Raw genomic sequence first — 15,004 nt, forward strand, 5'->3', positions numbered from 1 at the left:
CAGGGCGCCTGGGTGGCTCAGTTGGTTAAGCGACTGCCTTCGGCTCAGGTCATGATCCTGGAGTCCCGGGATCGAGTCCCATGTCGGGCTCTCTGCCTCTCCCTCTGACCCTCTTCCCTCTCGTGCTCTCTATTTCTCATTCTCTCTCTCTCGAATAAATAAATAAAATCTTAAAAAAAAAAGAAGAAAACCAAAAACCAAAGAGGTTAGCTAATTTGCCCAATTTCACACTATAAATTCAGGAGTCAGGATCTGAATCTTGATCTTGTTCCTCTAAAGTCGTGTCCTTTCAAGTCATTACCAAGCTGCTCATAAAGGGGGAAATACAGAGCTACTTGTTTCTAAAAGTATCTAAGACAGAGCCAGTGTTGAGAAACGAGAGCACAACATGCATGGCCTTTGGTAATGGGTTGACCTAGCATAGAACATATTTACCTCCAAATTTGGATAGAACTTGAACTAATTATTTAGTCCATGTGAGTCCTTACAAACTTCAAAGTTTGTATAACACCTGCCTCACAAAATCATTAACCTTGTATCCTGCAACATATCTAGTACTGTACCCAACACATAGCAGGGTTAGGTAAATGATAATGCCTTTTACCCCTTGATCCTGTGATCTATGCTTAATATTCTTGCAAAACAAGTAGTTATAAACACCCCAGTGCATCTATTCTTCTAAAAAATCAGAAAACTTCAATGTAACAGATTTCTCTAAATAAGGTTAAATTATATAAAAAGTATACTAAAATGTCTATATTTATTTAGAACTTGTGTTTCATTTTCTCTAGATCTCTGCTGGGACAGTATTTGATGTTTGGTCACATATGCCTACCATTTGTGTGGGAATCATTTTCTGATGCCCTCAATGGTAATATATGATCTGATAAATATGAATGTTCTGTGAGATCAGGGAGACAAAATTTAGAAATTGGGCTTATTTTATAAAATCCAGGCTCTATATCATAATAATGAACCATAGTGTGCAGTATGTTGTGTTGGCAATGAGCAGAGTAGGCAATAAGAGGTATTGTCATAAGAGGTGTGGGAAAGCAGTTTGCCCAAAGCGCTCACTCTTCATCAAGCTTCTTTATTGCCCAAATTCCACAGCACTCTTGGCATTCCCATATCTTATGATCTGGGGAGAACCAGTCTTGGGAGAGGTTATAGATCAAGTCATTCATTGTATCAGGCAATGAAAAATAGAGTTTATTGGTCTTTTCCTGAAAGCAGATTATTAATAGGATGGCAAGAGAAAAGGACAAGAGAGCAAAAGATGGAATGCAAATTTACTGTTTCACAGATGACTAGTATTTTTTTTTAAGATTTTATTTATTTACTTGACAGAGAGAGACACAGCGAGAGAGGGAACACAAGCAGGGGGCATGGGAGAGGGAGAAGCAGGCTTCCCAGCGAGCAGGGAGCCCGATGTGGGGCTTGATCCCAGGACCCTGGGATCATGACCTGAGCCGAAGGCAGCCGCTTAACTGACTGAGCCACCCAGGCGCCCTCACAGATGACTAGTATTAATAAGGAGGGGATTTGTATGCAGAAATAGCAGAAAATACCTATTTCTTTTCTTTTTAAAAAGATTTTATTTTTAGTAATCTCTACACCCAACACGGAGCTCAAACTCATAACCCCAAGATCACGAGTCACATGCTCCACTGACTGAGCCAGCCAGGTGCCTTGAAAATACCTGTTTCTGACACGTGTAATGGGAGTTTTCACCGAATGGATGGGAATATAGTTGCTGAAATGTCCTCATCTACATATAATAGTTACCAGTAGAGTAATCTTTGGGGGAAAGTTACACTATCTTAACCTTTTAAATTAATATGCCTCGCTTTATTTAATAGGGCTAACCATAAGAAATGAATTTTAATGTCTGGAATATCAAAGAGATGCTCAGTATTCCCTCAGGCTCTGGGTAAGTTTTCTGGTTATAAACTCTGATACTGAGGATCTTATAGTTGTGTTGATTTCATAGAAAAAGTCTCCCCTTCCTATTAGTTAATTAGTAATAGAGTTACTTCTATAGCTTCTTCCCCTTCTCCTCCCTTCCTTTCACTGCTCTCCCATCCTTGTCTTTTTCCTTTTGCCTATTTTTCGATTATAAAAGCAATGTCAATTCAGCTATGTGTGTTAACTGAGCAGTGGCTCTGTGTCCAGCACTGGGCCTAGGGACTATGGGGCCTGTGAGAATTAGACATGGCCCAACATCTAGAAACTCACCTTGGTTGGAGCGATTGCTATTGAAACAGCAGGGAGCAATATCAAGACAATGTTCAGATACATATTCAGTTGTGTAGTACCATTTGTAGGTACTGTGGAGTTAAGAGCCACTCCAGCTGTTGATAAGGCTTACTAAGATATTGCCCCTTCTACTACTCCACTGAAGTATTTACATTTCTGTCTGCCAGCCATGCAGTGGGCCTGCCATTGCTAACTTGATGGATGTGCCCCAGAAGTAGTATATATTTAAGGGATTTCTAATTGTTTTTGGTATGTTTTATTATTGGATAGTTTATTTTCTTCCTAACACCTTCCTAAAGACAGTTATTAATTCAATTAAAAACCTAGAGCACTGGTGCTTTTTATCTCTTAAAAAGAAAAAAAATGCTTGCAGTTGATACAGAGTAGGGAAAAATCTATCTTTGTTAAATTCTAGATCATAGCTTTAAGATATAAATCCTACGTAATTTCTATAAGCTCACAGTTTTTTTTTTCCAGCCCAGCTAATTATTCTCTTTGACCTAAGAGGGGAGACTCAGAGAGCTATTTAAGCTATTTTGAGCAATGATTATGCAACCCATATTATAATACATGTGTGCAGCCCATTACCTTAGCTAATCTTAGAAAATGGTTCTATCAGTGAATTAATTGCTCCTTCCTGTGCTGAACTATTTTTTTTTTTTTTTTGTCTTGCATCAATATATGATAGTTCCTTTGGCTTAGGATATGTACTTATATGCTATCTAATTATTTTAGATTTGACTTATTTATTTACTAGAGGGGGGAAAAGAGAGAGAGCGAGGGCAGGGGGAGGGGCAGAGGGAGAGGGAGAGAGAGAATCAAGAATCTTAAGTGGGCTCCACGCCCAGAGCAGAGCCTCAATTCGGGGCTCAATCTTACAACCCTGAGATTATGACCTGAGCTGAAGTCAAGAGTTGGATGCTTAACCGACTGAGCCACCCCAATGCCCCTAGATTTAGCTTTTTAAAAAAGGAATGATTTGTGTATTTGTGTTTGTGTGTTTTAATGAAAAGCATGTTTTTTCAGGTTACATAACAGCATGAAGTAACACAAATTGTTACTGAGATGTCTTTCAAGCAAAAACTTGGAGACTGTATTTTACTTGTGTGCCTGCTTATGTGCTGTCTCTGTAATAGGCTCAGTACACTGTGTTCAAGTGTGATTGTATCATTATCACTATCACTTTCCCTTTCATATGAGAGGTTTAAAGACTGGTGTAAATACCCATGGGAAACAAGTTGGAAGTCCACAGCTGGAACTACTTCAAGCAAGAATAAGACACTAAAAGTGTGAAAGGGAACACCACCTTGTTTCTTCTCTTTTTTTTTAACACCGCCTTGTTTCAAAAACAATGTTTAGGGGAACCTGGGTGGCTCAGTCGTTAAGCATCTGCCTTAGGCTCAGGTCATGATCCCAGGGTCCTGGGATTGAGCCCCGCATTGGGCTCCTGCTCAACGGGAGGCCTGCTTCTCCCTCTCCCACTCCCCCTATTTGTGTTCCCTCTCTCGCTGTGTCTCTCTGTCAAATAAATAGGTGGAATCTTAAAAAAAAAAAAAATTTAAAAATACAAAAAATACAAAAACAGTGTTTAATAGATCCTCCTGTGCACAAATCTGAGTTGATCATATTCTTCAGTCTGGATAAGGCCTGTATTAGTCTGCTAGGTTGCCATAACAAAGTACACTAAATTGGATGGCTTCAACAATAGAAATTTTTTTTCTCGGTTCTGGAGATTGGAAGTCCTAGAACCATATGCCAGCTGGATCATTTCTGGTGAGGTCTCCCTTATGGGCTTGCTGACAACTGTCTTCTGTCTGTGTCCTCACAGGGAGGAGAAAGAAAGGAGGGCAAACTCTCTGGTGTCTCTACTTGTAAAGACCTTAATCCCATCATGAAGGCCCCACCCTCATGACCTTGTCTAACCCTAATTACCTCCTGAAGGCCCCATTTCCAAATACTATCACATTAGGGATTAGGACTTCAACATATGAATTTTTGGAGAACACAGACACTCAGTCTGTAACTAAGCTGTCTTGTGTTTTTTATGTTATGACTCCTACTCTCCCTGTAATCCTGCCCCCTTCCTTCCCTGTAGGCACATTCTAGGAGAGTTAATGAGAGTTCTAATTCACCTTCTACACACACAGCTACATACTTGTTTGGTGTGGTATGATGTAGATTTAAAAGGTTATATAAATGATATAGAGCTCATTTAATTTTTACTCTTTTTCTACACTCAAAATTACATTTTTGAGATTTATTCATGTGGTTATATGTAAATCTAGTTTATTGCTTCTGACTAATGCACCAGTTATATGCACACACCATATATTATTTTTATCTATTCCCTTAGTGATTAACAGATTCAACTTTCTTTTTTAAAGAGAGCAAGAGAGCGAGTGAGAGAATGGGGGGTTGGAAGGAGGGGCAGAAGGAGAGAGAGAGAATCCCAAGCAGGCTCCATGCCTAGCACAGAGCTCTACATGGGGCTCGATTCTATGACCCTGAGATCACGACCTGAGCTGAAATCAAGAGTTGGATGCCCAACTGACTGAGCCACCCAGGCGCCCCCAGATTCAACTTTTTAAAAGATAAGGTTCTTTTAATCCCTAAAGATTTCAGGAACTTTGATCCCCCAAATGGTGTTACAGCCCACAGTGCTGTTGTACAAAGAATAATAGTGTCAGTCCTTAATGTTTGAATTTTCATCTGATTGTTCTCAAGTTGCTGTAATCAAAATGCCTGGCATTCAGGATTTCTTTGTGTTTCTTCATAGGTAGTACTGGTAGTGTGCAGGGGCCTAGGAGGTCAGAACAAACTAGTACTCTGCCCAGAATATTCTGAAATGAATAGCTGTGAATCATGATTTCATTTGTTCAGAATGTTTGTCCACTTGATATACTTCCCTTTTCTTGCTTAATTTCAGGACCACTAAGTCATCTAGCTGGAATAATAATCAGACTGATTACTCCAGTCTCAGTGATTCCCAGTTCCTCTTTGGATCCCAGTTCTGTCCAGAAAGTTCAGAGACTCTGTCAGCACCCTTGGACAGTGTCCACTTGAGACAACCAAAACAGTCACAACAGAATTCTCTGGACGTGAGTCTCATTTCCAGAATTTCTCTGCACACATTTCATAATCATTATGGAGATAAGCTATAAAGAAGACTTATTCTGTTGAATTATATTTTAGAATTATACATGTCTAAGGATTACTCTCCTAAATGGATTTGCACTTGATTGTTAACTCAGTAGTCTGAGAGACTTGGTAGTCTGAAATACTATATCGACTAAGTCAGCCAGGCACCTGCTTAGCTGATATATATATTTTTAAGATTTTATTTATTTATTTGAGAGAGAGAGAGCGAGCACAAGCAGGGGGAGCGGCAGGCAGAGGGAGAGGGGAGAAGCAGACTCCCCAGTGAACAGGGGGAGTCCTGATGTGATGCAGGACTCAATCCCAGGACCCTGAGATCATGACCTGAGCCAAAGGCAGATCCTTAACAGACTGAGCCACCCAGGTGCCCATAACTGATATTTTTAATATCTCTGGGCTGGTAAGGCAGAAACCTTATTAATAAAAAGAGTTGCTTTATTTTCATGTAATTTTCTGATGTATATGAAATAAAAAGGAAATACTACATGCCATCTTGTTTTTTATATTATGGTTTGCACTTAAATGTGACTCTACATTGTGTAGAAAATAGTGAATGCTATAAATATTTTCATGTGTGAAATGCTGTGATTTTTTTTTTTTTTTCATTTAACAGAGTGAACCTAGTATTTTCACAAAGTACCAGACAAAACCCCAGCTGTTTGGAGGAGATACAAACGACAGAGGCTTATTTCCTCTTCCTTTGTCAGTTGGAAAATCAAAGGGCCTCTTGGAACAGTTTGAAGAGAAAAAGAAAAGGGCAAAAGACAAATGTGACAGGTATGCAAACCTTTCAAGTGGAGGAGACATCTCATCTCTTTTGAGGGAAACAGAAAATGGAATATTAATAGTCAAATAATTCTATTTCAGTATGATAACACTCTTGCCTTTATAGCTCATCTAATAATTACTCTTTATTTGCTTACTTGTCAGTGTGACTTGTGGCAGGTTTGAATTTAGCTGCCACAGTTCTGGCCCTCTGCAAAAGTAAGCTAAAGGACTTATTAGAGAAATACAATATTCAAGTAATGTTATATTTATTTTGCCAAAATTCTGCCCTTTAATTTGTTATCTTTTCAGATCATCAGAGTTAGGAAATTAGATAACAGTTGTTTTAGGGTCAAGAATATAGCACATGAATTCTTTTTCTTTTTTAAATATGTAATGCTTCACAAATTTGCGTGTCATCCTTGCGCAGGGGCCATGCTAATCTTCTCTGTATGGTTCCAATTTTAGTGTATGTGCTGCCCAAGTGAGCACAGCACATGAATTCTTTAAAAAGCTGATTCAAGCTATTCAGGCTGGTTTTCTCACTTTGAAATGTTGGTATTTTTTTTTTAAGATTTTATTTTTAAGTAATCTCTACACCCAATGTGGGGCTCAAACCCATAACCCCCCAAGATCAAGAGTCACATGCTCCACTGACTGAGCCAGCCAGGTGCCCCAAAATGTTGGTATTTTTTTAAATTTTATTTTATTATGTTAATCACCATACATTACATCATTAGTTTTTGATGTAGTGTTCCATGATTCATTGTTTGCTTATAACACCCAGTGCTCCATGCAGAATGTGCCCTCCTTAATACCCATCACCAGGCTAACCCATCCCCCCACCCCCCTCCCCTCTAGAACCCTCAGTTTGTTTCTCAGAGTCCATAGTCTCTCATGGTTCGTCTCCCCTTCCGAATTCCCCCCCTTCATTTTTCCCTTCCTAATATCTTCTTCTTCTTCTTCTTTTTTTAACATATAATGTATTATTTATTTCAGAGGTACAGGTCTGTGATTCATCGGTCTTACACAGTTCACAGCACTCACCATGGCACATACCCTCCCCAATGTCTATCACCCAGTCACCCCATCCTCCCACCCCCCACCACTCCAGCAACCCTCAGTTTGTTTCCTGAGATTAAAATGTTGGTATTTTTTAAGATATACCCTAAATTTTATACAGTCTTATTTGTTAGTTTTATATTTATTCATTTACCTTAGCAAATACATGAGATAAATTAGGGCTCCTATATTAATTTATAAATAAATAAGTTGAAGTCACCAAAGAAATTAAGTTGTTCATTTCTTGGCAATAAGTTCTCCGGGAACAACTTTAGGTGTCATGGAAAATATAACACTTAAGCAGAAATATACTTTATTATTTCTGTGACAGTGAAGATGTATCACTTAGTGTCACCACTAGTACTTTTATGTTGAAAGAGCCAGAATTTCTTTAAGGATTCTTAGACTAAGTATCCTTTCTGTTGAATACCTATCTTCCTTTAGTGAGAAAAGCAAAATGCTCTATTTGAAGTGTTTGATTCTGTTGGTAAATAAACATTTCCCAGGCATTGAGAGACTTCTTTCCCCTAGGAATCCAGGCTCTAGGACCCTACCAGTTTCTCAGAGGCCCCTCATGGCTATAGTAGGGTACTGCAGAGTACTCACCTTCTTACTCCTTCAGATAGATCAATGTTAAATTTTTTTGTTCTCTAGGCATGGGATTATATTTTGTTTGATCAAGATTTCTGCAGCAGGGGCAGGCTGGCTAACTCTGTTGGTAGAATATGTTGGATGTAGCAGTTACTTAAAAAAAAAAAGATTTCTGCAGCTAAAAAAAGTTTTGTTTTTTTTTAAGATTTTATCTATTTATTTGACAGAGACAGCGAGAGGGAACACAAGCAGGGGGAGAGGGAGAAGCAGGCTTCCCACTGAGCAGGGAGCCTGATGCGGGGCTCGATCCCAGAACCCTGGGATCATGACCTGAGTTGAAGGCAGACGCTTAACCACTGAACCACCCAGGCCCCCCTAAAAAAAGTTTTTTTGAAACGTTAATTTTCTCTCAACATTTTCTTCTTTCCTTCGTTTCTCTGTCTCTCTCTCTCTCTGTATCGTTTCCTTCTCTTTTTTTTTTGTAGTGAAATGAGTTTCTGTTAACAATTATTTACAAGATAGCAAAAAATATATAGCACAAATAGAACAAATAATGAGGACTCTGAAAAATCTCTCTCCATTAAAAAATTCAAGCTTAAGATATTGACTTATATGATAGGCAAAAAAAATCATAATTTTAATAAATTCTGGCAAAAATAAAACCCAATATTTTATTTATTATTATTACTTTTAAAGATTTTATTTATTTATTTTAGAGAGAGAGCATGAGGGGCACTGTGTGGCTCAGTCGTTAAGCGTCTGCCTTCGGCTCAGGTCGTGATCCCAGGGTCCTGGGATCGAGCCCCGCACTGGGCTCCTCACTCTGCAGGAGGCCTGCTCCTCCCTCTCCCACTCCCCCTGCTTGTGTTCCCTCTCTTGCTGTGTCTCTCTCTGTCAAATAAATAAATAAATCTTAAAAAAAAAAAAGAGAGAGAGCACGAGCAGGGGTAGGGGCAAACAGAGGGGCAAAAGGAGAAGGAGAGAATCTCAAGCCGACTCTACTCTAAGTGTGGAGCCTGATGTGGGGCTCCATCCCACGACCTTGAGATAATGACCTGAGCCAAAATCAAGAGTCTGTCTCATAACCGACTGAGCCACCCAGGTGCCCCAAAACTCAAGATTTTAGATTTTTTTGTTTGTTTGTTAATTAGTGCTTGTCAGAAATGTGGTAAGAATGGGGTACCTGACTGGCTCAGTTGGTAGAGCATGCAACTCTTGATCTCAAGGTCATGAATTCAAGCCCTGTGTTGGGTGTGGAGACTACTTAAAAAAAAAATGTGAGGGGCACCTCTGAGGGTGGCTCAGTTGGTTAAGTGTCTGCCTTCGCCTCAGGTCATGGTCCCAGGGTCCCGGGATCGAGCCCCGCATCGGGCTCCCCACTCAGCAGGGAGTCTGCTTCTCCATCTGCCCTCCCCCGCCCCCTGCTCATGGTTTCTCTCTCTCAAATAAATAAAATCTTTTTTAAAATGTGAGAAGGAGGGATGCCTGGGTGGCTCAGTCGGTTAAGCGACTGTCTTCGGCTCAGGTCATGATCCCAGGGTCCTGGTATTGAGTCCCACATTGGGCTCTTTGCTCAGCGGGGAGCCTGCTTCTCCCTCTGCCTGCCATGCACTCTCTCTCTCTCTGGCAAATAAATAAAATCTTAAAAAAATAAAAATAAAAAATAAATAAAAATGTGAGAAGGAGTGAAAAATTTTTAAATGAGAGAGAGAATACATACCACTATAAATTTGGAAGCAGGAAAGTGATAAGACATGGTGCAGAGTTCAAACATAAGAGATGCTACAAACCTATAAGACATATTGTGTTTTGAAAATACATATTTTCCCAAAATTATAGAGAAGACATATGAGGGAAAGAAGTCTCAAAAGAAGCCTAGCGTGCCTGGGTGGCTCAGTTGGTTAAGAAACTGCCTTTGGCTCGAGTCATGATCCCAGGAGTCTGGGATCAAGTCCCACATCAGGCTCCCCCTGCTCTGCAGGGAGCCTGCTTTTCCCTCTCTCTCTGCCTGCCGCTCCCCCTGCTTGTGCTCTCTCTCTGTCAAATAAATAAATAAAATCTTTAAAAAAAAAAGCCTAATTGATTAGCTCAGATTGCGTTTGTAATGACTCTTTTGATAGCAAATAGAAACTCACCTCAAACTGGCTTTGACAAAACAGGGGATTTATTAGTTCTTTTAACCAATCTGGGAAGGACAGGGAATGAAATGAAATCTCTTTTCTGTGCTTCTCCCTCCATCTATACTTTATTCTTTCCTATTAGAGACCAGCTTCCTACCAACACAGAGAAAGAAGGAGTCTTTTCCCTTAGTTTGAATCTGAAAAATCCTAGTGGAAGCTTATGATAGGCTTGCTTAGATCATAGGGGTGAAGTGTGACTGCAAGTCTTCACCAGAACCACTTTTGGATGCAGAAAGACGCAGTTTCCCATTAGAGGAGGATTCTGGACACATCAAACAATGGATGGCCATGACCCAGATTATTGGTTTTTTTGTCCGTAATATTTGAGAAAACAGATCAGTCTCATAACTAATAAATCACCTAAGTACTACAAGTAGAATATAAAATAGCCATGTTCTTTTAGTAATTGTTGATCACCATAGTGAAGTTTATTCATTCATTTACTAAATAAACACTGTCCTAGGTCCAGTACTACAAATTTATCTTTGTAGTTCTTAGTCTGATTAGGCAAACAGACATTTGATGGATAAATAATACAATTAGGCCAGAATTATTGGTTGAAAACAATAGAAATAAATTAATTTAAATGGAAAAGGAATTTATTAAAAGGATATTTGAATGGGTTCTGGTTCTAGGTATGACAGAGTAAGCATACTCCATCCTATCTCTCCCACTGAATGCAGCTAAAAGCCCTGGACACAGTCCAGGTGGCATTTAAGGACTCTGAAAAGTAAATGGTAACAATTGGGGAAGAAAACCTGAATTCAAAGTATGAAAGTTCTGGCTTAGAGTTTCCTGTGTTTTGTTTGTTTTTAAGCAAAATTCAAAGTGTTTGTTCTGCAACAATCACTATTAAGAGAATGAAAAGACAAGCTACAGGGACACCTGGATGGCTCAGTCAGTTAAGTGTCTGTCTGCCTCTGGCTCCAGTCATAATCTCAGGGTCCTGGGATCCAGCCTCACATTGGGCTTCCTGCTCAGTGGGGAGTCTGCTTTTCCCTCCTCCTTTGCCCCTCCCTCCTCATGTTCTCTTTCTCTCTCAAATAAAAAAAAATCTTAAAAAAGAGAAAAAAAGAAAAATGGGGCACCTGGGTGGCTCAGTCATTAAGCGTTTGCCTTCGGCTTGGGTCATGATCTCAGGGTCCTGGGATCGAGCCCTGCATTGGGCTCCCTGCTTAGTGGGGAGCCTGCTTCTCCCTCTCCCACTCCCCCTGCTTGTGTTCCCTCTCTCGCTGTCTATCTCTCTCTCTCTGTCAAATAAATAAATCTTTAAAAAATAAAAAATAAATAAATTTACAAAAAAAAGCTACAGAATGGGAAAAATATTTGTAAACATTTTCAGCAAAGGACTTATATTCAGAATATAAAAAAGAACTCTTAAAACTTAATAAGTAATAAGCAACTCAATAAAAAATAGGAAAAGATTTTAACAGATACTTCAAAGACAATATATGGATAACAGGGGTACCTGGCTGGCTCAACTGGAAGAGCATGTGACTCTTGGTCTCGGGGTTGTGAGTTCAAGCCCCACGTTGGATGTAGAGATTACTTAAATAAACTTAAAAAAAATACATACGGATAACTAGAACATGAAAAGGCTCATTACAAAAATACTCATAATGATGCTCAGCATCATTAGCCATTTTGGAAATACAAATTAAAATCACAATGACGTATTACTACACATCTATTAGCATGGCTAAACTTAAAACAAATGAAAACTGACGATACCAAGTGCTGGGCAAGGATATAGAGCAACTGGAACTCTTACTGGTGGAAATGCAAAATAACATAGACTCTCTGGACAAGTTTGACAGTTTCTTATAAGAATAAACATAAGGGGTGCCTGGGTGGCTCAGGCATTTAAGTGGCTGCCTTAGGCTCAGGTCATGATCTCAGGGTCCTTGGATTGAGCTCTACATCGGGCTCCCTGCTCAGTGGTGAGTTTGCTTCTCCCTCTCCCTCTGTGATCTCCCTTACTCTCACTCTCTCTCAAATAAATGAATAAAAATCTTTTTTAAAAAGTAAGCATAATTTACCATATGCCTCTATAATTCCGCTCCTAGGCATTTACCCTAGATAAATGAAAACTTATGTTGGGCGCCTGGGTGGCTCAGTCATTGGGCATCTGCCTTCAGCTCAGGTCATGATCCCAGGGTCCTGGGATCGAGCCCCAGTCAGGCTCCCGGCTCCGCAGAAGCCTGCTTCTCCCTCTCCCACTCCCCCTGCTTGTATTCCCTCTCTCGCTGTCTCTCTGTCAAAAAATAAATAAAATCTGGGGCGCCTGGGTGGCTCAGTTGGTTAAGCAACTGCCTTTGGCTCAGGTCATGATCCTGGAGTCCCGAGATTGAGTCCCGCATCGGGCTCCCTGCTCGGCGAGGAGCCTGCTTCTCCCTCTAACCCTCCCCCCTCTCATGTACTCTTTCTCTCTCTCTCATTCTCACTCTCTCAAAATAAATAAATAAATCTTTAAAAAAAAAAAGATTAAAAAAATAAAATCTTTAAAAATAAATAAATAAATGAAAACTCAAGTCTACACAAAAGCCTGTACAGTAATGTTTATAGCAGCTTTGTTCATAATCCCCAAAAACTGGACACAACATGAATGTCCTTAAATGAATGAATGGATTAACAAACTATTGTATGTCCATACAACAGAACACTACTCAGCAGTAAAAAATAATGAACTATTGATACACAACTACATGGGTGAATCTCAAAGACACTATGCTGAGTGAAAGAAATCAGTCCAAAAGTTATATACTATAGGACTCCATTTATGTGACATTCTGAGAAATGCAAAACTATAGAGATGGTGAATAGATCAATGATTACCAGGGGTTAGGGATGTGTGCTGGATTTCACCACAAAGGGACAGCATGAAGGTTTTCTTTGGATACTGCCCTCCTGATTGTGGTAATGGTTACATGACCCTAAATTTGTGTTAAAACTCAGAATTGTGTACATACACACATACACAGTTAATTTCATATGTTAACTTAAAATTTTTTAATGTTAAAAAGTTATTAAAAGATATTAGTTGGGTGATGAGTGTCAACTACAATTTAAAAAGAGAGAAAAAGATATTGGGTGGCTCATTTTATTAGCTAGAATTATGTTCAACTGTATATAACATATATACACATTCATACTCATAATAACAAAAGCTTAAAAAAGATAGATGTTTATTTTCCTTTGATGCAAAAATCATCCTAAAGTGTATGGTCCAGGACTAGAATGGTGGCAGCAAAACCAAAAAAACCAGCCTAAAATAAAGGCTCTGGACTTTCCACTCTAAGTACAGAGTTGTAAATAGTATAGTAAAGGTTGCATCCAAATACTTTGGAAGCCCTGAGGACAGGCTCCCAGCTCTGCCTAGGGGCATCAGGAAAGACTCCATCCAAAGGAGCACATCTAAACTGAATGGGGAGTTCTGGGGAGAGATCTTGGGTCTGTCAGATCCTCAAGTCGGCCTCTTGAATCAGTTTACTCTGTGAACCTCCATTAACAATGTTTGATATAATGCTGCTCTATTTTTATGTATTTTTAAAAATAAAAATGTACTGTTTCCTATGGACTATTTTTTAATCTGCTTTTTAGATTTAATAATCTTTAATGATTATGTTTCTATTTCATATACAAAATCATTTCTAATGGTTGCATTGTACTCTTATCATATGGATCTTTCAGGGGGTTGTTTTAAATTTTTTTTTAAATAAAAGATTTTATTTATTTATTTGAGAGAGAGAGAATGAGAGCTAGAGAGCACGAGAGGGAAGAGGGTCAGAGGGAGAAGCAGACTCCCTGCCAAGCAGGGAGCCTGATGTGGGACTCGATCCCGGGACTCCAGGATCATGACCTGAGCCGAAGGCAGTTGCTTAACCAACTGAGCCACCCACGCGCCCTGTTTTAAATATTTAACACAGCATGAAAGAGTGCCAGGAATTCACAATGGGAAAGGTTAATCTTTTCAACACATGGTGTTAGAAAAACTGGATCCATATGGAAAAGAATGAAAAAGGACCCTTATCCTATATCATACATAAAAATCAATTCAAAATGTATTAAGGATTTAAACATAAGCCTTGAAACTGTAGAACTCCTAGGAGAATAAAAAATACATAGGTAAAAGCTTCTTGACATTGACATTGGCCATGATTTCTTGGATATCACATCAAAAGCACAGGCAGCAAAACCAAAAATAGACAAGTGGGATAACATCAAACTAAAAAGTTTCTGCACAGCAAAGGAAGCAATCAACAAAATAAAAAAGCAGCCTACAGAATGGTAAAAAATATTTGCAAACCACATCTGATAAAGGGTTAATAAGTAAATAAGGAACTCCTACAGCTCAGTAGTGTAAAAACAAATAGCCCAATTAAAAGATGGGCAAAGGAACTGAATATACATATATGCAAAGAAGACATACTAACGGCCAACAAGCGTATGAAAAAGGTGCTCAAGATCACTAGACATCAGGGAAATGCAAATCAAAACCACAATGAAATATCATCTTACATCAGTCAGGATGGCCATTGTAAAAAAAAAAAAAAAAAAAACTAAGTGTTTGTAAGGATGTGGACAAAAGGGAACCCTTATACACTGTTGGTGGGAATGTAAATTGGTGCAACCCCACTTCTAAGTATATATCCAAAGGAACTGAAATCAGGATCTCAAAGAGATATCTGCCTTACCATATTCATTGCAGCATTCTTTAAAATAACCAAGACATGGAAGTAACCTAAATATCCATCAATGAGTGAATAAAGAAAATGTGGTATATATACACAATGGAATAGTCTTCAGCCTTAAAAAAGAAGGAAATTCTGTCACTTGTGACAACATGGATGAACCTGGAGGATGTTATGCTAAATTAAATAAGTCAGACACAGAAGGACAAATACAGTTGACTTTGGAGCAACACAGGTTTGAACCGCACAATTCCACGTATATGTGAATCTTTTATAGCACAGTAGTAAATATTTTCTCTTATA

The 15,004-nt window shown here is 39.1% G+C and overlaps 1 protein-coding gene and 1 non-coding gene across 4 annotated transcripts in view; one reads left to right on the plus strand and one right to left on the minus strand.

Annotated features, from left to right (window-relative positions):
• Nucleotides 1-15,004, plus strand: part of IHO1 (interactor of HORMAD1 1) — a 42,553-nt gene that overhangs the window by 9,678 nt on the left and 17,871 nt on the right. For 2 of the 3 annotated variants that reach the window (XM_027585175.2, XM_027585174.2), the window contains exons 3-6: nt 792-871; nt 1,860-1,930; nt 5,183-5,354; nt 6,026-6,189. In XM_027585175.2, coding sequence (XP_027440976.2) covers nt 1,875-1,930; nt 5,183-5,354; nt 6,026-6,189 — 392 coding nt within the window. In that variant the 5' untranslated portion in view covers nt 792-871; nt 1,860-1,874. The remainder of the gene's footprint in view (nt 1-791; nt 872-1,859; nt 1,931-5,182; nt 5,355-6,025; nt 6,190-15,004) is intronic. The other variant, XM_027585176.2, reaches the window with a different exon arrangement.
• LOC113919004 lies at nt 6,563-6,669 on the minus strand. Its single transcript, XR_003518751.1, has one exon. It is a non-coding gene; the product is annotated as a U6 spliceosomal RNA (small nuclear RNA).

The sequence above is a fragment of the Zalophus californianus genome, chromosome 1, assembly GCF_009762305.2.
Source record: "Zalophus californianus isolate mZalCal1 chromosome 1, mZalCal1.pri.v2, whole genome shotgun sequence".
Classification (NCBI taxonomy): domain Eukaryota; kingdom Metazoa; phylum Chordata; class Mammalia; order Carnivora; family Otariidae; genus Zalophus; species Zalophus californianus.